The sequence below is a fragment of the Phyllobates terribilis genome, unplaced genomic scaffold, assembly GCF_046119375.1.
Source record: "Phyllobates terribilis strain yellow unplaced genomic scaffold, ASM4611937v1 Scaffold_5__5_contigs__length_657084704, whole genome shotgun sequence".
In the NCBI taxonomy this organism is placed as follows: domain Eukaryota; kingdom Metazoa; phylum Chordata; class Amphibia; order Anura; family Dendrobatidae; genus Phyllobates; species Phyllobates terribilis.
This window is the reverse complement of record NW_027362765.1, coordinates 20,258,359-20,284,281: the sequence shown is the minus strand read 5'-3', so window position 1 is coordinate 20,284,281 and position 25,923 is coordinate 20,258,359. Positions and strand designations below refer to the sequence as shown.

General features: G+C 41.9%; 1 protein-coding gene across 1 annotated transcript in view; it reads left to right on the top strand.

The window, feature by feature from the left end:
- The first annotated feature begins 898 nt into the window (after positions 1-898).
- Positions 899-25,923, top strand: part of LOC141270503 (uncharacterized) — a 121,724-nt gene continuing 96,699 nt past the window's right edge. The window contains exons 1-6 of the mRNA XM_073680510.1: positions 899-973; positions 8,807-8,956; positions 9,086-9,265; positions 9,348-9,471; positions 9,555-9,649; positions 9,848-9,938. Coding sequence (XP_073536611.1) covers positions 8,879-8,956; positions 9,086-9,265; positions 9,348-9,471; positions 9,555-9,649; positions 9,848-9,938 — 568 coding nt within the window. The 5' untranslated portion in view covers positions 899-973; positions 8,807-8,878. The remainder of the gene's footprint in view (positions 974-8,806; positions 8,957-9,085; positions 9,266-9,347; positions 9,472-9,554; positions 9,650-9,847; positions 9,939-25,923) is intronic.

Here is a 25,923-nt window from a genome sequence, read left to right as displayed (position 1 = left end):
CTGCTCCGTACACCTCGTACACACACGGCTCTGCTCCGTACACCTCGTACACACACAGCTCCGCTCCGTACGCCTCGCACACACACGGCTCCGCTCCGTACGCCTCGCACACACACGGCTCTGCTCCGTACACCTCGTACACGCGCGGCTCCGCTCCGTACACCTCGTACACACACGGCTCCGCTCCGTACACCTCGTACACACACGGCTTCGCTCCGTACGCCTCGTACACACACGGCTCCGCTCCGTACGCCTCGCACACACACGGCTCTGCTCCGTACACCTCTCACGCGGCTCTGCTCCGTACACCTCGTACACACGCGGCTCTGCTCCGTACGCCTCGTACACACGCGGCTCCGCTCCGTACACCTTGTACACACGCGGCTCCGCTCCGTACACCTCTCACGCGGCTCTGCTCCGTACACCTCGTACACACGCGGCTCCGCTCCGTACACCTCGTACACACGCGGCTCCGCTCCGTACACCTCGTACACACGCGGCTCCGCTCCGTACACCTCGTACACACACGGCTCTGCTCCGTACACCTCGTACACACGCGGCTCCGCTCCGTACGCCTCGTACACACGCGGCTCTGCTCCGTACACCTCGTACACGCGCGGCTCCGCTCCGTACACCTCGTACACACACGGCTCTGCTCCGTACGCCTCGTATACACGCGGCTCCGCTCCGTACACCTCTCACGCGCGGCTCTGCTCCGTACACCTCGTACACACACGGCTCCGCTCCGTACACCTCGTACACACGCGGCTCTGCTACATCCACACTGTAAACCCCTCCTGACCCCACACATAAACTTCAGCTCATCCAGCACCATGACAACCAGCACAGCAGAGTCCTGCATCCACTGAGGCCCCTGATCATGTGACCCCTGACTCCTCCCCTCCTGTGACCTCATCACAGGTCCTGTGCGCACAGAACAGCCATATATGTGGTGGCGGCTCTGCAGGTGGAGGTATGTGGAGACCCCGTTATTCTCTATCAGGATTAGCCGTTATTCACACTCGGCCATTTTCCTCAGTATATAATAAATGTCCTTTATCGTCTTTGTGATGTTTAGTTTTCCATCATTTTCCCTGTTTCCTCCCTGAATAAACCCGTCCTCCCCTCCCCCAGGTGCTGGTCGCTGGGGTCTGACCTGTGGACCCCCAGAGATCCTGAGATCGGGCTCTGCAGTCCTGGATGGATGGGAGGTTTGTGCTCGGCCTCCGCTCCATTCATTATGGGACTGCAGGGAACGGCCGAGTGCTGCAGGATTCTCCGGGGCTGCACCATTAAAGGGGTATTCCCATCTCCAAGATCCTGTCCCAATATGTAGTAGGTGTAATAATAATAATATTAGCAAATATCTCCAGTGAGAAATGTAGTATAGTTCTTCTGATTCGCTATGTCTCTTTCCTCATGTGCATGACCTTAGGTATCCACGGTTATGACCACTAGAAACTAGCTAACTAATTGTCACTAAATCAGTGGTCATAACCGTGGATACCTACTACATATTGGGACAGGATCTTGGAGATGGGAATACCCCTTACGGACATAAAATTCTACACTTTATATACATAAGTAAAAAGCCAATGGGAAAGGGGAGGGTGATAATACTTTCACAAGCCCCTGTACATACACGATGCATCCGCACACTGCGACTAATGACGACATGAGCTCAGGTACTTAGTATCTTTCCCATACAAAGTGTTAATTACCTTGTGAATACGAATTCATGTATTCATTAATCACAGTGTGATGACACATCTTGTATGTATGTGTTCTGCTAACGATGGTAAGTCTCCAAGAACAGATAATGTAGTAGATGTCACCTGCAGTCCTATGCAACACCACGGATAATGTAGGAGATGTTACCTGCAGTCCTATACAACACCACAGATAATAACAAAAGAGGAAAAAGAGTGATTCATATCAAAGAGTATTATTTTATTACATATCGAAACTTTACATGATTATGTCAAAGTAATCATAGCAATTAATAGCACTAGAAAATGGGGAACACACAAAGAATCCAGGGGATAGTAGCACTAGATAATATGCAGAGACACAATAATGACCCCACATGGGGATGTCAGGTATCAAAATAATGCAGTGGGGACCTTTAAGGCAAGAGGCTGACTCAAGGAACAGTTGTAGCAGAACAGACAGTATGTAGAATCACATCATCATAGACAATAAGACCACCCAAATGTTCCCTTCGCTCAATATTATAAGAGGAGCCATCTTACCAAGGATGCAGAGGTTTAAAGTGCTCAGTGCCAAATGCCCATGTGGACAAAAAACGCCTCGACGCGCGTTTCGCCCTCAATCGTAAGGCTTTCTCAAGAGGCGGATCACTGGATGTGCATGAGGACCTTAAATATGGAGAACTGGAGGATCACGTGACGTGTCACGTGATCGTCCCGATAACACGACTTCCGCATGTTGGCGCATGCGCCGTGGGCCACCTGTCGTGAGCGCGTGACCAGGCCGTCACGCCCCCTAGCACGTGTGGACAACACAATGCCGGAGACGACAGATAGCGGGGCACGCGCTCCAGAGGGAAGCCACACGGCGCGCATGCGCGCAGCGTATATCGATGTTACAAAAGACCAGCCCTATAAGCGGGATTAGGAATGGCTCACAGATATCATTATGGCCACAGATAAATCACCATTATACAAGACAATCAAATCCCTTTTATGTCAATCGCCCATCACATGGTAGATATAACAATATGAATCACCACATATGATATTAAGGGATAACAATAATACCCCCAGAGGGCTACATAGTAAATATGTGCGTAAAGCAAAGGAAAAAGATATGTATATAATGCCTGGTAAAATACAAAGTATACCACATCATCCATATAATTATTCATAATCCAGTGCTCAAGGGAGGTAATGATGTTGCATTTTCATACAGATGTCCAGATGGTGACAATTGTTGGAAACAGCGGAAGTGGTCCCCAGAAAAAGGGGGATATTCAACGGTTGTACGGCACATCAATACTAAATAAGAGGACAATAAAAAAATATTAAAAATGAGCAATATAAACAAAGTTAAAAGAAGGAGACTCACACATGGGAACAAGATTCCAGAGATAACCAGAAAAACAGGAGAATAGAGCCAAGGAACATAAAAAAATATAATAATAGTATAATATATATGCCTTCTTATTTAAAGAAACGCAGCAAAAGTTAAGGCCTCATTCAGACCATGTGGGCTCACGGTGTCCAGATTCACGATCCATCGCGCCTCCCTCTGAGCCAGGCGCTGTTTCATGTTACCACCCCGAGAGCCAAGGCGCACCGCCTCAATGCCGCGTATCTGCAATGTTTTCGGATCGCATCCATGGGCGGCCTTGAAGTGTCTAGGAAGCGTCTTCAGCTCCCGGGAGGTCAAACCAATATAAATCAAACTGCATCCACAAGTGGCATAGTATATACTATGCCACTTGTGGATGCAGTTTGATTTATATTGGTTTGACCTCCCGCGAGCTTCGGGTCAGGGTACGTGAGCACGTGCGGGACATTGGCGCGGCCAAGACAGTGGCCGACCCCCGGGAGCTGAAGACGCTTCCTAGACACTTCAAGGCCGCCCATGGATGCGATCCGAAAACATTGCAGATACGCGGCATTGAGGCGGTGCGCCTTGGCTCTCGGGGTGGTAACATGAAACAGCGCCTGGCTCAGAGGGAGGCGCGATGGATCGTGAATCTGGACACCGTGAGCCCACATGGTCTGAATGAGGCCTTAACTTTTGCTGCGTTTCTTTAAATAAGAAGGCATATATATTATACTATTATTATATTTTTTTATGTTCCTTGGCTCTATTCTCCTGTTTTTCTGGTTATCTCTGGAATCTTGTTCCCATGTGTGAGTCTCCTTCTTTTAACTTTGTTTATATTGCTCATTTTTAATATTTTTTTATTGTCCTCTTATTTAGTATTGATGTGCCGTACAACCGTTGAATATCCCCCTTTTTCTGGGGACCACTTCCGCTGTTTCCAACAATTGTCACCATCTGGACATCTGTATGAAAATGCAACATCATAACCTCCCATGAGCACTGGATTATGAATAATTATATGGATGATGTGGTATACTTTGTATTTTACCAGGCATTATATACATATCTTTTTCCTTTGCTTTACGCACATATTTACTATGTAGCCCTCTGGGGGTATTATTGTTATCCCTTAATATCATATGTGGTGATTCATATTGTTATATCTACCATGTGATGGGCGATTGACATAAAAGGGATTTGATTGTCTTGTATAATGGTGATTTATCTGTGGCCATAATGATATCTGTGAGCCATTCCTAATCCCGCTTATAGGGCTGGTCTTTTGTAACATCGATATACGCTGCGCTAATGCGCGCCGTGTGGCTTCCCTCTGGAGCGCGTGCCCCGCTATCTGTCGTCTCCGGCATTGTGTTGTCCACACGTGCTAGGGGGCGTGACGGCCTGGTCACGCGCTCACGACAGGTGGCCCACGGCGCATGCGCCAACATGCGGAAGTCGTGTTATCGGGACGATCACGTGACACGTCACGTGATCCTCCAGTTCTCCATATTTAAGGTCCTCATGCACATCCAGTGATCCGCCTCTTGAGAAAGCCTTACGGTTGAGGGCGAAACGCGCGTCAAGGCGTTTTTTGTCCACATGGGCATTTGGCACTGAGCACTTTAAACCTCTGCATCCTTGGTAAGATGGCTCCTCTTATAATATTGAGCGAAGGGAACATTTGGGTGGTCTTATTGTCTATGATGATGTGATTCTACATACTGTCTGTTCTGCTACAACTGTTCCTTGAGTCAGCCTCTTGCCTTAAAGGTCCCCACTGCATTATTTTGATACCTGACATCCCCATGTGGGGTCATTATTGTGTCTCTGCATATTATCTAGTGCTACTATCCCCTGGATTCTTTGTGTGTTCCCCATTTTCTAGTGCTATTAATTGCTATGATTACTTTGACATAATCATGTAAAGTTTCGATATGTAATAAAATAATACTCTTTGATATGAATCACTCTTTTTCCTCTTTTGTTGTTATATTGTGTTTGGAGTGGAATTTATGCTGACCGTATATTATTGCACACGGTTTATCAGCTATGTTTCTATGTATTTACATAGGGCTTTTGTCTGTTTGCTAACACCACAGATAATGTAGTAGGTGTTGCCTGCAGTCCTATACAACACCACAGAAAACACTGTGATTATTCTGTGAGTACAGATAATGTAATGGATGTTAACTGCAGTCCCACGTGTAGTGCTAAGATGTTAATGGCCATCAGGAACCCATATTCATAGCCTGTCTTTGAAGACCCTTTTAAGATATTAAACAGTAATAATTTAACTTTGTATCTTCTGTAATATTTCTAACACCTGGAGGCTGCAATATTTAATGAGAACGGTGTATGTTTATATTATCACATAGCTTTTTAGTGAGAAAGTGCATGTTTATATTATCATCCAATTACTGCATAGTTTCGGTATCCATGTTTGGTGAGAAATTATATGTTTATAGTATGGTAAAACATTCGGTACCAGGAGTTTTTGGTATGTTTCATCCGGTGACGTATTTGTCTGGTGTAGATTGACATCTGAAGAGCTGGCCACTCAGAGGAGAGATACTATATTGGACAAATAGAATTTGTTAGAGTTTGTGTAACACTTGGTTGCGCAAGCATTTGTTTCTAAACAATATATCAGTTGGGGAAGACTTCAGCTAAGACAGAAGCCTGTTAACCTGTGGACTGGAGGGGACGCCCATGTGGGTCTACAGTGTGGATATCCCAGGAATCTCTCTGTCTTCGCTGTTTGCTTCTCACAGCTGATGTTTCCGGACAGATGATGTGTACGGTTCCTGGTGAAGTTTTCTTTCTTCCTGTGCAGTGTAAGTACTTTACCTTTGTAATTTATATGATGCAAAAATGTGCAATATCACACTATTTCCTATTTTCTGAAGTCATTTAATTATAATAAAAATGAATCGCCTTCTTTAAAGCCGTATCCGAGCCCTTTAAATACTTAGCAAAACACCATGTAACACCACAGATAACTTTGGGTACTGTAAGGCGGCGGTGTTCACACCGTGCAGTAACTGAGGCAGTGACCCAAGCAAGTCCAACATAAACAGCTTTTATTCAGCAAAACTCACAGGTAAACAGAAAGTCCTCCGGTTTGCAGCCGGGTTAACACAAGTCCGTAACAACGGTTGCCGGGGACAACGGTCGCGCCGGGCCGCTCAGAGCCTGATGGGTGCAGAGCCTTCCCAGGCGTGGGTTCAGCTACTCACAGATCTGCCGAGCTTTCCTGCTATCCTCCTAGCAGGTCCCAACACTGAACAACACTAATCCTTAATGTAGGGTTTTTAAAGGACCTGTGGCAAGAGCCTCTGGAAAACCGGGGTTGGAGGGAGGAGGCCGCCCCACTGCCTTCCTGTAGCCTCCTCCAAGAAATGAAGGCCCTGCTGGGTTTTACTTAATCTGCCTTAGCCAGATAGCCCGACCAGGTCAATGCTTACCTTCATTCCTGCTTTGCAGCCGCAGCTGTGTCTGTGACTGCAATGCACTCCAATGGGTTTAATAGGTCTCTGTACACATTCTGGGGGATATATAACGTCCCTCGTATATGATCCCAGTCACTGCCTCACACTACAGATAATGCAGTACATGTCACCTGCATTCCTATGTAACACCACAGATAACACAGTGATAACTCTTAGAGTACAGATAATGCACAGAGGGCTCTGTATGTGGGAACAGTATTGATAGGTTAAAGTATGTTGAGGCACAGTTGATGAGTAAGTCTCTGGCTTGGGCATTATTATTTGTCTATGGGATTGCAGGAATTATATGAGCACCCTGAGCCTGCAGGACAGCTTGACTTTCTTTGGAACTTGATTGGGGCTGCTTATCCACCATCCGGACAATCCTGCGTTGCAACCTTTCATCAATTTTTCTCTGCCGTCCACTTCCAGGGAGATTAGCTACAGTGCCATGGGATGTAAACTTCTTGATTATGTTGGAGATGAACTTGTAATTTGTAACTCTGGCAGTATGTTTAGGGTCATTTTGCAGCCTCTAACAGGTTTTCCTCAAGTATTGCCCAATATTTAGCTTCATCTTCCTATGAACTTTGACCAGTTTCTCTGTTCCTGCTGAAGAACATCATCTACACAGCATGATGCTGGCACAACTATGTGTGATGGTGGGGAGGGTGTTTTCAGAATGAGGTGCAGTATTCCTTTTTCACCATGCTTATTTAGCCCCAAAAAATCTGCTTTGGTCATTTGCCTTATGCTAGTTGTATCCCCTACATGGCTTTTTGCAAACTGCAAATAGGACTTTTTTCTGGCTTGCTTTCAGAAATGGATTTCCTCTTGCCACTTTTTCATGATGGCCAGATTTGTAGAGTATACGACTAAGGCTGGGGTCACACTGCGACCGATTTTCTCATGCGAGAGAATCAAGAAGATTATGCTAATGTCATTCAAATCAAACTCTATGAGAAGGAAAAAGCTGGAAGAAGACAAAGCGTAAATAGGGTCTTTTCTGGGATATCCAAGCGCAGTCCAATGTTTCACATGCAGCCATAGACTTGTATTGGTGTGTATGATCCGATTATCGGATGCATTTGCAGTATGCTGTGATTGTTTTCTCATGTTGAATTGGCTTGAGAAAAAAATTGCAGGTCTGCATTGCCCCACACTTGTTCTACGCTCGAGTGAGCGAGGCCTAATAGTTGTCCTGTGGACAGTTTCTCCTTCATGCTCTGTGCATCTCTGCAGCTCCTCCAGCATGACCATGCCCTTCTTGGCTGCTTCTCTAATTAGTGCTCTCCTTGCTTGGGATGTGTGTTTGCAGTTGTGCCATACTCCATCCTCTTTTGGATGATGGATTGAACAATGCTCCGTGAGATGTTCAAAGCTTGGGCTATTTTTTTCATGACTTAACCCTGCTTTACTTTTTTCCAACTTTATCCCTGACCTGTCTGGTGTGTTCCTTGGTTTTCATGATACTGTTTGATCCCTAAAGTTCTCAAACAAATCTCTGAGGCCTTCACAGAACAGCTGTAGTTATAATTAGAAGAAATTACACACAGGTGGACTTAATTTACTAATTATGTGACTTCTGGAGGCAGTTAGTCAATCAGGATTTTATTTAGGAGTATCAGAGTACAGGGGGCTGAATCCAAAAGCATGCCACAATTTTTAGATTTATAATTTTAAAATAATTTAAAAACCTTGTATCATTTACTTTACACTTCACTAAAACGTGCACCTTTGTGTTGGTATCACATACAGTTCCAATAAAATCAATTTAAGTTTGTGGGTGTAAAATGAAAAAATGTGAAAAATTTCATGAGATGCGAATTCTTTTTCAATACCTTATATGTAGTGCTGCCTTATATATTGCCAAGGGAATAAAAACACAGAGGTTCTTTAGGCGGTTTCCCAAGCAATTCCCAGCAAGCAGTCTGTAAAACATGAGTAGCACACAGATGCCATCTATATGCTGCCCACATTTTTTATTCTCAAATCCATTTATTTGAATGGCCAAGTTTAGTCTGCAAACTGGCCCAGAGTAGAACATTTCTTACTTTTTTTATGTGAACAGGGCATAACTGGATTGCTGTGGGCCTCAGGGTAACTTTTGGATATGGGTGCCATAAATGTCAGCGTCATTTCTGCTGCCAGTTTTTGGATATGAAGTCTCCAGTAACGTAATTGTATTATTACACTGAATTCTTTAGGAGGTTACATCAGCTCATCTTCTTCCCATTCAGGTCCCTACAATATCAGATCCTCTCAGTGGAGATTTTCTATATAAGATAATTTACCTGGTTGACCAGTCAAGCATGGAAAGGAACAGTGACAAAATGGCGGAGAGGATATTGTACCTCACCCTAGAGATCCTCTTTCGGCTTACTGGAGAGGTGAGAGATTCTGATGACGTCACATTACATCATTCTTATCTATGGGAATAACAGATGGACAGAACTGGAGAGGTGAGGACTCTGGAAATGTCTGTAGCGAGATTTATTAATGTGTCTCTCCATAACCAGGACTACACAGTAGTGAAGAAGACCTCTAGTGAGCGCTGCCAGGACTCTGTGTCTGAGGGATGGCGAAGACCTTTAAGCCCAATCACAGGGCCTCCACCTCACCCCCTGATACATGAGGACATCAATGACCAGAAGATCCTAGAACTCACCTACAACATGATTGAGCTGCTGACTGGAGAGGTGACACTGTTGGAAATGCTGGGACATTATACAGTTATGCTATGAAGGGATCGGGGAATGACAGTATCGTTGTATGTGTCAGGTTCCTATAAGGTGTCAGGATGTCGCTGTCTATTTCTCCATGGAGGAGTGGGAGTATTTAGAAGGTCACAAAGATCTGTACAAGGACGTCATGATGGAGGTTCCCCAGCCCCTCACATCACCAGGTAATAGACAGGACTAAATACACACGGCCTATGATTATCTGTATGTAAAGAATTACTTCAGACCCTGTACGTGTTTCTTCCAGTTCTTTCCAGTAAGAGGACAAAACCAGAGAGATGTCCCCGTCCTCTTCCACAGGACTGTAAACAAGAAGATTCCGATGTTCCTCAGGATCATCAGGTAGATAGAGAGAAGGTGTCAAGAGATCTCTCCTATGATGTGTAGATGGCTGTGAAGGTCTTGTGTTCAGTCTTGTTTTATCCACAAGTGTTATATGTTTTGTACTTGTGTAATGAGAACGATGGAGATGGCAGGATTAGAGCTGATCATAGATGTGACTTCTCCGTCTGTCTGTGACTTTTACAACATTTATTTCAGGGTGAGGACCTGACGCATTATAATACTATAGAGACATATGTGAAGGGTGATGAGCAGTGTAAAGAGGAGATTCTTTCAGATGACATGACTGGTGAGTAGTGGCTTTTAAATTTTACTTATTCACTGCTTGGTTTAAATACACTACTCACAAAAAGTTAGGGCTGTCGGGTGAAATTTCAGGATGAACATAAAATGCTCTCTAACATTTTCACTTGAACTTAATGTGACTTCTAAACTTTTGAATACACATGTCCAATAGTGATGAGCGAGCTTGTATTGTTAACACTTTCGGCGAGCACGCTCTGGTGCTCGTCGAGTATTTGCGTGGTGCTCTGCATTTATGTTAGAGTCACCGCAGCTGCATGCGTCGCAGCTATTAGACAGCTGTGACATATGCAGGGATTGCCTTTTTGTAAAAGCCGCGACACATGCAGCCGCAGCGACACTAATGACCAACTGTTCAATGTTTCAGTACTTTTGCTAGTCTCAAACAAAGAGCTTAATGGCAAAATTCACAACAGGTGTTTGATCCATGAATCAGCCAATACATTTTGGGGTTCAATTAGAATTGGTATTTAAACAGTCCTCCACATCATGCTGTTCACATTTCGACATCATGAGACCAAGACGACACCAAACAATTGATCAACAGTATGAGGTTTTAAAGCGCGCCTGTCAGCAGGATTGTGCTCAGTAAAATACGTACACTGTCAGGTGGGCGACATTACACTGATTAATATGATACCTTGGTTGATGAAATCCATCCTGTGGTTCTTGTTTAATCTTCACTGACCTGCCTCCTATTTTACCTAGCCCGCACTACTAGATGCATTATGTAAAATAGGAGGCAGGTCAGTGAAGGCAGAGTGAGCTGTCATAAGAGCATACAGATGAATATGTAAGCAAAGCACCAGATAGAGCCCACCCACAGTCCCGCCCCGAAGCACGAGCATATCATTATCTCCAAACTGAAAGTAAAGATTACACAAGAACCACAGGACAGATTTTGTCAACCAAGGTATCATTTTAATCAATGTAATGTCGGCCCCCTGATAGTGTATGTAGTTTACTGATCACAATCCTGCTGACATGTGCGCTTTAAGCAGGATGTTCTCAGATGGAAGTGGCCACTGAGCTTAGAGTGTCATCAGCAGGTTACAGCAGAGATACAGAGGGACTGGAAGCGTCACAGAAAGGCAGAGAAGTGGACTTCCTTTGGCCACATCCCACACTGATAACCGCTTTATTGTGAACAATGCCCTTCTGAACCAGATGATGAATGCCACACAACTCCAGGCATATTTAAGAGAGGTGAGTGGCACCCAAGTGTCATATAAGACCAATCAAAACCGTTTACATCAGTGTAGTCTGTGTGCTAGGCGACCTGCATTGGTACCTTACCACACCACCAGGCATAGGCGTCATCGTTTTGCATGGTCTAGGGAGCGAGGGACCAGTGGGCCTCAGTGCTGTTCACTGATCAAAGTCGATTCACGCTGAGCAGAAATGATAGCCGACAATGATGTTGGAGACACCAAGGAGAGCTCTATGCATCTACCACTGTTGTTACCAGATGAGCCTTTGTTGATGGTGTTACAGTGTGGGCAGCTGTGTCTAGTCAATACAGAACTGTCCTACACTTTGTGAATGGTACAGTGACAAGCCCCTACTACTTGAATAACATCATTAATTCTGTCATTGTGCCTCTGCATGAACACCAGAGGCCTAGTTTCATCTTCATGGATGACAATGCTCAAGCTCATCGAGGACACATCATTAGGGAACGGCTGCTGGAGGCTGGGGTACTTCAAATGGGGTGGCCTGCACTTTGCTCACTCCTGAATCCCATAGCAAACCTATGGTATCAGCCAGGTTTCCATGGAGAGGCTTGTTCCCCAGAACCTAAATAACCTGAGGGCCGCCCTTCAAGAAGAATGGGATGCCATGCCTCAGCAGACAATAACTCTACTTTTGAACAGCATGAGACGTTGTTGTCAAGCTGTAATTGATGCTCAAGGCCACATAACAAATTATTGAGGCATTGCCATTTTTTGTTGGGGTATACCCACCACTGTTGTTGGCTTTTGTTTCAATAAATTGTTTGAGATGAGGAAATCACCATTGAATGCTATTACTTAAATGCCATACTTTCATAATAAAATATCAATATAGAGTGCACTTTTTAAGTTTTCCATAAATTTCTACCGAAAGCCAAATATCCCTAACTTTTTGTGAATGGTGTATGTGTTTGATTCTGTTGAATTCGTACTATGTTCTGCAACGCTATGTATGTGAAATGAAAAGCAATGTCTAATTTTAGTTATGAGAAATTACATTTTTGGGGGCATCTGTTTAATGTCTTGCTAAATGTTTATTCTGTGCTGGGTAGACATCCCTTCCAACAGAAGGACATTTGGGAGCTGTGAAGCATTGACTCCTTTTAATTGTCCAAAAATTATCCCTTTTGGGAGTTTTTTGTTAGATGTATCCTATGCAGGGCAAAGTTCCATCTCGGGGGCAGCATAGTATGGAACATAATAGACAGACAAATGATTTCTGGCTGTTTAAGGACATTAGCATCAACTCTAGTACAGTTTGAAACATAATGGACAGGCAGGAGATGTCTTTAGCACTTGCTGCTTATTCAGTACAAGTTGGATCATGATGAATAGGCAGGCAGTGGCAGTTGTATCATTGCGTTGTTGAAAAAGAACCAGTTTCCCCTGTCCCCTCTGGTAAATCTAATAATTGAAGATTGCTGTGTTAAGCACCTGTTTTGGCCAGGCTTGTCTACTTATATGACCGCTGCCCGCGGAGGGACCAAATGAAAATAACAATTTATTACTCTAGACTGCGACCGGCGTAGCTCTGGTCTTTGGTGCTTGATTGTCATCGTCTAGGTCCAGGCCTGGCTGGTACCCGTGGCTGTGGCCTGCTATCTTGGCTGCTGGAGCTGGAGTGAGAATGTCTGTCACCTCTCTTGGCACCAAAATCCTTCCCGTTCTGGCGCGCTGCCCTTTTATATCAAAGGCTGGTTTTGTCACTGTCACCTGATCTGGGGTCCTGCCTAATTCTTTACCCTCTGCAACTCTTCTTCTTGGGAATAGTTCTGCAGGGTTTTGTTCAAGTCTGGAGGCCGCAAGGCTTTGCAACACTTTGTCTCCTATACGTTCTCCTACACCTCCTTCCTGCAGACCCCTCAGTCCTGTTGGTTAATTCTCTGCTACCCAGTTTCTGGACCAACGCATTGGTTGCAGTAAGAATAATAAAGTGTTATTGGACTGTTCAGATTGTGTAGTTATTTTTCAACTCTACTGCGATTCCTACAGCCTCTCAGTCCTGACAGTTAACACTGTACAGGCCACCTGGATTAATGCATTGGTTGCATTAAGCATATGAACTGTCATTGTTCATATTGTGCATTTATCCTTGCAAAATGCTGGTGGTTTTTCTGCCTCCCTGTGTGCTAGTTTGGACTAGTCATTTCCCTCTGTTCTGGCCCTGTTGGCTACCCTGTGCCTTCCAGTCGACTGCGCCAACACCTTTGGTCTGTTTGCCCACCTTAACCTGCAACTTCATGAATCCTCCTCAGTAAGTGAGTGGAACAAGGTGTGTGAACATAGATCTACATACAGTATGCTCGATTCAGTTTAATGAATGTAAGATTTTCCACACCTATGGAGGACAATCTAGTCCGCTTCAATGTGACATTGCCGTCTGCTTCACTTATTACCCTCTCTGAGGCTGGACAGGGCAGTAAGTAGACTAATGGCAAACTGGGCCAAATCCTGCTACTGTTCCAATTTTTTTACATAGTAGTTCATTGGGTCAGAACTCAGGATATCTTCTCAAGAAAGGACACAGTCCAGGTATGACTGATCCTCGTTGTTGAGGTCGTGCATTTGCTTTTACTAATATGTGTCAGGTTGGCTCAGCTGATAATAAGATATCTGGTGTATCATGTCCTATAAATTATCTTCGCTTCTGCTGCTTTGGCTACCTGTGTCTCTGGCCGAAGTGGTGGCGCATTGACTTTGTGAGAAGTGGAGAGGGACCTTCAGGTCAGACATAAAGAGAACGGGTATCTGCTAGGCGAAAGCTACCGCAGACTCAGTATAGAGCTTATCCTGGTAATACTTTGTATTGCTTTAATTTCAAAACCACTAAAAATTCTCACATTTTGCTTTTATAGTGAGGGTCTAAAAGCATGGCTAACCAATAGTCCTCACTCTTCTTGATGCTAAAGTTACTCCTGTCAGCCTGCAAGCAACAAAGAAGTCAGCTTGCTATGGTCACCTGTGTGACTAAAGACCATGTGAATTCACTCACCTCCCCAGTATACTACATTTGGTCATCCTAGTCAGTGTCTTCATTCTTACCATTATCAAATTCACAATGAGCGTTAGCCACATCATCTGCATGAGCCTGGGACAACTCAATGTCAGCATCCAAATCCACCTGTTTGATGAATGATTTTTCATCCTGAAAAAATGGCCCTCCTGTCACTGTCACTTAAAATAGTTATATCTCCTAGAACATGATAAAAGGAAGGTAAAAAAGAAGAAATAATCAGTTATAATGGTCAAAACTGACTGTGATGCCAAAGAGTTAAAAAAAAAATTGCACCACGAAATCCATGATATGTGCCACGCAGAGAAATTGTGATAGACTGAATGTGGAGAAGGGCTGCCTGTTAGGACCACACCTGTCCAACCGTGGCGATTTCATTATCATCTGGCCTCATTGTGGTTTATCTTCGTCACTGACCAATGGGTGTAATTCAAGGGAGCACTGTTCTGCACAATGTAAATTCTAATGACGATGACAAATTATCACCTACACAAGATGGAAATATGCATATCTTGTTATAGAGTGACTGTAGAAATTTATGTTAATCCTTGAAAATTTCTTAAAATCTGCTGTCTACTTCTCATACACTAATTGTGATAGTCACACTAGTGACTATCTGGTCTTCGTTAGAGCCTCTGATGATAAAAATAACCTTGGGTCATTATTTGCGACTCCGGGGCAGTGCCTAGATCTGCAGAAGCTAACTTATGGGTGAAAGGCACAAAATGAAGCACATAAGATGAATACAGATACGCTGTCAGAAATTACGAGGTCAGGGCTGGCATAACAGGTGGTATAAGTGTACTGAGGCGGAACTGCGTAACAAATTGTACTGTTCATTTTCTTCTATTATCCCTTTTGATAATTAAAAACTTGGGGCCAAAGCAACATTTTAGTGGAAAAAGATGGTAATTTTCCATTTCCTCAGCCTAATGGCCTAATGTTTTACAACTCTGTGAATCGCCTGAAGGCTAAAAATGTTCACTACACGCTAGATGAATGCCTCAAGTTTCCAAAATGGAGTCATTTGTGGTGATTTCTGCTATTTTGGCATGTCAAGGAATCTTCAAATGTGACATGGCATTTGCACTCTATTTTAACCAAAATTGAGCTACAGAATTCAGTTGGTGCTCCTTCCCTTCCGGCCCTGCCATGCACTCAAACAGTAGTTTTCCACCACATATGGGGTATCTGCATACTTCAGAGAAATTGCATAACAAATTGTAGGGTCCATTTTTTCCTGTCACCCTTGTGAAAAAGAAAAATGTGGGGTAATACCAACATTTTTGCTGGAAAAATATTTTTTTTCATTTTCACGGCTCAAGATGATAAAATTCTGTGACGCACCTGTGGGATTATGGTGCTCACCACACCTCTAGATAAGTTCCATGGGGAGTATTTTCCAAAATGGGTCACTTGTGGGGGTTTTCCACTGTTTAGGCACATCAGAGGCTCTGTAAATGCGACATAGCGTCCGCTATCTATCCTAGCTAATTTTGCACTCTAAAATTCAAATGCCGCTCCTTCCCTTCCGAGCACTATAGTTTTCTACCACATATAGAGTATCTGTGAACTCAGGAAAATTTGCACAACAAATTGTATGGTCCATTTTCTCCTGTTATGCTTCTAAAAATGCAATATTTTGGTCTAAATCAACATTTTTTAGGGAAAAATTAAAAACATTTTTTCCTTCCACATTGCTTTAATTTCTGTGAAGCCCTTAAAGGGTTAATAAACTTATTGAATGTGGTTTTGAGCGCTTTGAGGGGTGCAGTTTCTAAAATGGTGTCATATTTTGGTATTTTCTGACATATAGGCCTCTCAAATTGATTTCAAATGTGATGTGGTCTTTACAAAATTTGGTTTTGTAAATTTTGTTGGAAAATTGAGAAATTGCTGATCAACTTTTAACCCTTCTAACTTCCTAACAAAAAAAATATTATGTTTAAAAAATTATGCTGATGTAAAGTAGACATGTGGGAATAGTTATTTATTATCTTTTTTTGTGTGACATAACTCTCTGGTTTAAGGGCTGTGGTAAAGCAACAAGCTCAGCTGTATGTGGAGGTAGACACAGGACACTGTCTCTTTAAATTTCGGGTTAGTTTATTCAGCGTCATAAACTACCTCGGAGTCCATAAAGAAAAACATCCTGTTCGGCTAAAGTGGCAAAACAAAATACAAAATTGCAGCACAGTCTGTACATCGGCCAAGGTCTGGCCACTCAGGATTAGGCACACACGGTTCAGCACAGCACGTGCTAGCTCCTTTCTGTAGCAGGTTTCCCCAGATACTGAACACACCTGAGTGTAAAGGCTGGCTATTTAACCCCTTTACAGCCTGTGACGTATTAGTACGCACAGGCAGTAATCCCCCGGTTCAGTGAGGGATCCGGCGGTGAGCCCGCACTGAACCGAGCACATGTCAGCTGATTATTACAGCTGACATGTGCCCGCAACAGCCGCGGGTGGTATCGCTGCATACAGCGGATCTGCTGATCCCCTGTATGTAGCAGAGGCAATCGGACAGTTGCTGCTTCTAGTCGCCTATGGAGACTATAGAAGCATGCAAAAAGTGAAAAAAAAAGTTTTTAAAAATATAAAAAAAATATAAAAGTTTAAATCACCCCCCTTTCGCCCCATTCAAAATAAAATGATAAAAAAAAAAACTACATAGACATATTTGGTATCGCCGCGTTCAGAATCGCCCGATCTATCAATATAAAAAAATAATTAATCCGATCGGTAAACGGCGTAACGAGAAAAAAATTCTAAACGCCAGAATTACGTTTTTTGGTCGCTGCAAAATTGCAATAAAATGCAATAACGGGCGATCAAAACATCGGATCTACCCCAAAATGTTATCAATATAAACGTCAGCCCGGTGCGCAAAAAATAAGAGCTCACCTAGCCCCAGATCCCGAAAAATGGAGACGCTACGGGTCTTAGAAAATGACGCTATTTTTTTTTTTTTTTTTACCAAATTTTGGATTTTTTTTTTCACCACTTAAATAAGTAAAAAATAACCTATACATGTCTACAAACTCGTAATGACCTGGAGAATAAGAATGGCAGGTCAGTTTTAGCATTCAGTGAACGTGGTAAAAAATACAAATAAAAAACAACTGTGGTATTGCACTTTTTTTGCAATTTCACCGCACTTGGAATTTTTTTTCGCGTACACGATATGGTAAAACTAGTAATGGCGTTGAAAAGTACAACTCATCCCGCAAAAAATAAGCCCTCACATGGCCATATTGACCAAAAAATAAAAACGCTATGGCTCTGGGAACAAGGGGAGCAAAAAACGAAAATGCAAAAAATGAAAAATCCCAAGGTTGAGAAAGGGTTAAAGCCCAGACCACTCCCTGAACTTGAAGATATGGTGGATGACGTCCCGCCCTGCACTTCATCATCCACTAAAAACATGCCCTTGTAAACCTTGTAATTTGCAGGAGAAACTTCCATGTTTCACATTACTGAGGCTAACAGGCTCAATGAAACATATCGCTCTTCCAACACACTGCCAGTGACTTTGTCACAGGGCATAAAAATTAAAAGTTTAAAATAGTGAAATTTTGAAAATATTTAGCCAAAATTCATATATTTTCACAAATAAATGCAAAAAATATCGACCTAAATTTATCATTAACATAAAGTACAACGTGTCGCAAAAAAACAATCTCAGAATTACTATGATCCACTGAAGCACCAGAGTTATAACCTCATAAAGTGACACTGGTCAGAATTATAAAATATGGCTTGGTCAGGAAGGTGAAAACAGGCTCAGGGTGAAGGGGTTAATATATTTTGAATAAGCTTCAGTACTTAAGAAAAAGAAACTGAACTTGTATTGATGCAGAAATGGTCAAACTTTTTCATAAGGAATATACAAAAACATTTTATGTAGCATAAGCTGAGTGATCACCAAGGGACCAGAGACTGGCAACCATGACAGCTAACGACACTGCTTCAAATACATTTTTAGGTGTCCCAGTGCTCCTATATACGTCTATAAGACAATGTTTCACTTGTCCTCATTTTATTTCTTTCTCTTTGCTCCTTAATTTTGCCAATGAAAATACATATAAAAATACACGTACTACACCAATCTTACACCTGCTCTAAAGTCATGGTTTCTATGTACACGACCATCCTGCTCCTCCCTTTTTGTTTTGTTCTGTGCTATAGTTCATGTAGCTGTCAGGGAGTGTATGAGACAGACACCACCTAATAGCACTGACTTACAGGCTTCTATGATTTTTCACTGAACATTTAATTAGAAAAATCTGGTGACAAGTACAATGAAACATATAGCTTTAAAAAAGGTAAGATTAGAAGGTAAATTAAAAATTGTACAACCTGTTGGCTTAATATCATAATCTAATAGTCCTTGCATTGAAATTTACAGCTTTTCCCCTGTCTGTAAGATGGTACTTGAATTTTAATACAATTTCCGAAGGCAGCATTTATGAAAAAACATTTTTTTTTCTTGGCAGATGACTGTGTGTCAGAGGGACATCTGACAGTTACTGATTTTGAAGCTGCTAATTATGGTATCACCCCATATAAGTATGAAGAGCATGACATTATTCCAGATATACCGCCAGCCCTTCACAGCCAAAATCTATCATCTATTCCTTATCAACAGGTCCTATCTTCTGATTCATTACAGACTGTTAAGCAAAATAAAAATAACAATAGGGATGCTGAACATCAAAAAGCTCACACAGGGGAGAAGCCATTTTCATGTCAAGAATGTGGGAAATGTTTTACTACCATAGGAGATCTCAGTAAACATAAAAGAACTCACACTGGGAAGAAGCAATTTTCATGTTCAGAATGTGGGAAATGTTTTACGAAGAAAACAAGGCTTACTGTACATGAGATAATTCACACAGGGGAAAAGCCATTTTCATGTTCATTATGTGGGAAATGTTTTAACAGGAAAGAAAGTCTTACTGCACATCAAAGAATTCACACTGGCGAAAAACCATTTTCATGTGCAGAATGTGGAAAATATTTTACCAAGAAATCAAGTCTTACTGTACATCAGAGAATTCACACAGGGGAGAAGCCATTTTTATGTCAAGAATGTGGGAAATGTTTTACTTGCAAAGGGGATCTCATTAAACATAAAAGCATTCACACAGGGGAGAAGCCATTTTCATGTCCAGAATGTGGGAAATGTTTTACCAAGAAAGCAAGTATTACTGTACATCAGAGAATTCACACAGGGGAGAAGCCATTTTCATGTGCAGAATGTGGGAAATATTTTAACACCAAACCAAATCTTGTTGCACATAACAAAATTCACACAGGGGAGAAGCCGTTTTCTTGTTCGGAATGTGGGAAATGTTTTAACAAGAAAGCTAATTTTTCTGCACATCAGAGAACTCACACAGGGGAGAAGCCATTTTCATGTTCAGAATGTGGGAAATGTTTTACTGACAAAACAAATCTTGTTAGACATAGCAGAAGCCACACAGGGGAGAAGCCATTTTCATGTTCATAATGTGGGAAATGTTTTATCAATAAATCAATTCTTGCTGCACATCTTAGAATTCACACAGGAGAGAAGCCATTTTCATGTCCAGAATGTGGTAATTGTTCCTGTGAATCCGCTCTTTTTATGAATCAAAGAATACACACTGAGGAGAAGCCATTTTCATATTGAGAATTGGAAAATGTTTAACAAAAGAAATTATATTTTCTTACACATCAGAGAATTGACAGGGAGAAGTAGTCATTTCATTTCATATTTTTTTTATTCATGAATTATACAAGAAAAGCTACAGTAAAATTTAAGTCAGTCTAAAAGGGAAAGCAATTTAGAATACTAAATGACAATGATTAGGAAATGTACTGTATGCAATGACCAATAAATATCAGCAAGTGGAATGCAAATAACAATCCTAAATATTTCACCATATATATAGAATACTTTACCGTTATGTGAACACTATAACTGCATCTTAAAGGGGTTGACCAGCCCTTCTCTGGTATACATGATCGGGACAGTTGCTAAGGCAAACGTCAGACACCAAACATGTCGCATCTAATAATTATGGTGTCTTAGTAATCAGATGAGACCAACTGTGGACTGGATGGTTCCCTTTTCCACCGTCCTAGTCACGTTCAACAGCATCTACCAGCACCTAATACCAGACCACATAGAAGAGAGGCGAGGCCACCCCTTTACAATTTGTAACTAAGGATTAATAAACAACTTTAATACTAATATCCAACTATTTGTATATATTGTTTGTATTTTCTATATTTTTCTATATGTTAAGATATTGCCGTAGGACCTGTGTAGTTGAGGGAGAGCTGGCATGGTTTGTATAGAAATATTGAAGGAAGAATTACATTAAGGATCTCAGGTTTGTTAAGACACTTTTCAGTTTTTGAAATTGTCCTTTTATAGGAGACTTTTAAATTAACCCAGCTTTGCATTGCTCTATAAGATTTTCAGAGGACTTTTCACCAGTTTGAAGATTTTTAACTGGCCACATCATGAAATAGTGGTTGCAGGGCTGAGTAAAACTTGGCTTTTATTTTATCATTTTTCTTCTCCGTTGCAGAGATATTAGCTTGTAAAGTTTAGGCTATTATTTATGTTATAGTTCAACAGGGTGTTACTAGAGATTTGTCTCTTGGGGCATGTCCTTCTTTCCTTGAATGGGGTTGACAATCATAAGCAAGCAACATCATGCAGAGGAAAGAAAGAGTACAACCTCCTTTCATCAGTGATGTCTTCAGTTACTTTATAGAGATGCCGCAGAGCTATGTATCATTACAAACCCTACCAGACCTGACATGGTGAGGTGGATCTTCCAAACCCTAGGACCGGGTGAGCACACGGGTGTCGGTGCAGCAGGCATGTAAGGCATGCAGGTAACAGATACTGGAAGCACTGGAGACCGCAGGCAGAAAAGACTGGGTGTTACCAGAGATTTGTCTCTGGGGGCATGTACTTCTTCCCCTGAATGGGGTTGACAATTATAAGTAGGCAGCATTATGCAGGGGAAAAAAAGAATACACTCTCATTCCATCATTGATGTCTGCAGCTATACAAACCCTACCAGAAATCATCGAATGGCAGTTAGTGTGGAGGGAGGATCAGAACTGAGAGCAATGTGAGATCTGGAAGCGTTTGTAATGATACTGAGTCGTCTCACGTGGTGAGGTGGATCCTCCAAGCCCTAAGACCGATTGAGCACACAGGCATCGGTGCAGCAGGTATGTAAGGCATGAGGGAAACAGATACTGGAAGCACTAGAGACTGCAGGCAGACTGGATGCCGGAAGCACTGGAAGCAGACAATACATCGGGAATCAGAAAATGGAGAAATGGAGCAGATACTGGAAGCACTGGAGGACATAGGAGAACTAAGAGTCTTAATACAAGACACAGGTGTGAGTCTTGGTGGCCTTTATATAGGACTAAGCAGATGATCACATGGGAGCATGTCGGGCCACTTGCAAAGCCTGACACGATGCACAACAGTGTTGAGCAAACCAGGGTGAAAGGAGCAGATTCCGGACCCAAGACAGGTGTGTAACAGTACCCGACCCCCCCCCCCCCTTTTTGGCTCCTAACAAATCAGTCTATAACAGCCGAAAGATGATGAAATCAAATTGTGAGAGAAAAAGGCACCATCGAGTTTGATGGGGATTCAGCCTACTATCATACTGAAGATACACCAGGTTTTTGTGGTCAATATAGATAGTCACTGGAAACTTAGCTCCTTCAAGAAGATGTCGTCAATTCTCTGTGCCCAATTTTATAACTAAGAGGTCACCAATGGAATAATTCTGTTCTACTGGTGAAAATTTCCTGGAGAAGAATCCACAGGTCTGATTTCTTTTTCTAAAAGTATTTTGCGAGAGAACTGCTCCTACCCCAATAGCAGAGGCATCCACTTCAAGGAAGAAAGGTCTGTCCACATCAGGTTTGCACAGCACAGAACCAGTTGAGAAGCCAGTCTTGAGTTTTAGAAAGGCTTGAACAGATTCCTACCAGTTCCGAGAATTAGTGCCCTTCCAAGTTAGGATAGTCAGCGGTGCAACCAATTAGGGTTAGTTTTTAATAAACTGGCAGTAATAATTAGCAATAAACTGGCGGTAATAATTAGCAAAGTCAAGGAATCTTTGCGAAGCCTTGAGATTGACTGGCTTTGGCCAATCCAGTATGACAGAAACTTTCTCTGGGTTAATTTGAAGACCACCAAAATAGATGATGTAACCGAGGAATGGCAATTATTGTCTCTCAGACATTTCTTTAACTTGGCATGGAGGAGGTTTTGTCGTAGTCTCATTAGGATGGAAAGAACATGAAGACGACGAGAGTCAAAGTCTCTGGAGAAGATTAGGATGTTGTACAGATAGACTAAGACACATAGATGCAGGACATCACAAAAGATCTCATTAAAGGGGTTGTCCACTACCAGGACAACCCCTTCATAAACTAAATGTTCTGACCCAATAAAATAAACAAACCTATACTCCCCTCCCGTGCCGGCTCCTTTTTAGCGGTGTCGGCACTTGCGGTCTCGGGGCTGTGATGCGGTGCAATGATACATGATGCCCAGCGCTTAATCAAGCTTCAATTCCTGGTTTGGCGATTTCCTTCAAGCAGCTCGATCGATAAGTGCAAGGGCTGTCAAAAATTAGAAGGAGGGACTGGAAGACATGTAGAAGAGGGCCTCAGAAAACATTTTTTTTCCCCATTTTTATGGAGTGAGACGCCAAGACTGTTAAAGCCTATGCACAAAATGCAAGGGCTGAAAAATATTTATATATGTACATTTATATGTACAGTACACACCTTCTCATTTAAAGATTTTTCTGTATTTTCATGACTATGAAAATTGTACATTCACACTGAAGGCATCAAAGCTATGAATTAACACATGTGGAATTATATACAAAAAAGTGTGAAACAACTGAAAATAGGTCTTATATTCTAGGTTCTTCAAAGTAGCCACCTTGGGGGCGTGGCTTGGACGTCGGCGATGTAGGTAGCTGGAGTCTGGAGCTCCGTGGTAACTACCAACTAAATCAACATGACAGCGACAATTAGAGGATTAACATTCTTTTAATCATAAAGATCATCTTCTGGACTTATGTGGGATCATTTTAAGACATCAACCAGGTTTTTATGTACTATATTCCCGGAGTTATCTGCCCCTATACTTGGCGGGGTTAACGGCTGCGGGCGCGTGACTCCATCTGCCTTTTTCAACGTACAGATAAATCAAGAAGATCACTGCCTTTATAACCCTATTGATCATCATCTGATTATATATGGGATCAATTTAAGACATTAATCAGGTTTTTCTGAGTTATATTCCCGGAGATATATGTCCCTATAATTGGCGGGGTAACGGTTATCGGCACGAGACTTTATCTGTCTGGTCAGTGAGCAGGTGAATTTACCTCAGCGCATCTCCTCAGTCTGAGGAAAATGGTTCATCAGAAATTTCCTTATTAAATACCTCATACACCAAAGATATTGAGGAATACTGGATAAAGGGACTATATATTATATTAGATTTTATTTTTTTACATATACTTCTATGCCATTGTCCTTCTTCACATTGGTACTTAGAGCTGAATAGCGCTGTTCAATGCGCTGGAGCCTCCTCAGTCTGGGCGCTCGTCATCCCTCCAGTGTTTTCATTAGAGGCGTGATCAGCTGTTCCTTCAGCGTGGCGATCTCAGAGTCTCACAGCTGATTCAAGGGAGAAATCTGTCATTAATAGCAAATGGTGCTGGCACCTTATATTCTCCTGACTCTGGCCCCAAGTCAGAGTTAATAGTTGCGATCTAGATAAGGTGGAGGGCTGAATTTGTTGGACCATTGAGACCATTAAAAGAAGATATCCTAAGATAAAGATAAAATCTTAGCTGTCTGTGATTGCCAGCATAGCTGATGTCTCTCATCCCCTCAGCTTACAGGTGCGCTTATATTCAGCTGTTCAATGTCAGCGCTTCTCCATCTGTAGTATCACTGAATTATAGTAATTTACACCTCTTCTGGTCCTGGGTCAGTTATAATTAGTTGAAGAAGGGGTTGAGTGGACCCCATTGATTGATTCTACACCTTGAATTCAAGTTTTTGAAGTGGCACACCAGTGATATATAAAGAGAAGGCTAGCGATATCGCAAATACCGGCTTTTTGCAATCTAAAGAACATAATTTGATTAGCTGGTGTCTGTTAGAGTCCCTGACACTGGTTCTGGTAAATCAACCTTTTATTAAACTTGGTGGCCCCTCCTGACTATTTGTCCATCTCCAAATATTTCCTTAAAAAAGACACAAAGGAGAAATAGAAGAAAGCCAGTGGTGTCATTCTTCATAAGTAAAAGTGACTCTTTGTTCAATCTAGCGCTGGTCATCATTAATTTACTGTCCTTAGCAATATAAAGCTGTGGTCAGTTAAGTTTTACTAAAGGAAAGATCCAGAGGACCCTCCTGAACACTTGGACATCCTTAGTTTCAATTTTAAAAGTGGCACAACAGCTATATAAAAGAAGAAAGCCGGTGGTACCGCAAATACCGGCTTTTTGCAATCTAAAGGACATATCTTGATCTGCTGTCACTTTTATTAATCCTTAACTGTGGTTTCGATCAACTAATTATTTATTAAACTTAATGGTCCCTCCTGACTGTCTGTACACCTTCATATATAACCATTTAAAGGATACAAAGGAAAAACAGAAGAAGAAAGCCAGCGGTGTCATTCTTCATAAATGAAAGTGATGCTCTGTTTAATCTGACGCTGGACATCGTTAAATTACTGTCCTTTACAATATAAAGCTGTGGTCAGTCAAGTTTCATTGAGGAATAGATCCAGTGGACCCTCCTGAACTTTTGGATATCCTAAACTTTAATTTTAAAAGTGGCACAGCCGATATATTAAAGAAGAAAGCCGGCGGTACAGCAGAATACCGGCATTTGTGATCTGGGAGGAATTCCCAGCACAGCTCATCTGTTAAAAGGAATTTATGTATTTTACAAAGCTGGGTCTTATTGGTTCTTGCATATTTTAGGTTCCAATTGATCCTTACAAGAAGATCCTCCCTTTTAAAGTTATAGATATTGCTTTTATATATACAACTCTGGGTTCAGTTATTGATTGAATTTATAGTGATAACGAAATGAATCCATTCCTATATGCTAGAACCCTATTAAGCAAGATTTCATTTTATGGTTTAATTCTGGATATGATATAACTTATATCTGTAAGGATTTGTTATTTAACCCATTGAAATACTGATGTCAAAAGAAAACAGTTTATTCTGATGAATATTGTCTTGTAAAACATTGTTTTTTCTAATTTTTTTTTTTAAACACCATTGTTTTCTTTGAAATTTTATTATTTTCTCTAGCTCCAATATAGGATTATTCTATAACGTTATTACATCTATTTAAATTATAAGTAGTGACTTATTGGATTTCTTATAAATTAAACTAATTAGTCCGATCCCCTTATAGAAAATGAGTAAATTAGGGGCTATCCCCAAATCTAATGTCCCGACTTCTAAGGAGTCCCCCAAAAAAGGTTTACCCAAACAGCTCCATTCTTGTATTGACCCTGCAGTTGTTACTCCTAATCTTCTAAGTCCCACTAAATCCAGGTCCCCATTAAAAAGGGTTATGGATAAAATTGAACCAAACAAATCTAATACATCTTTATCGTACATTAAAGCTGTTAGACAT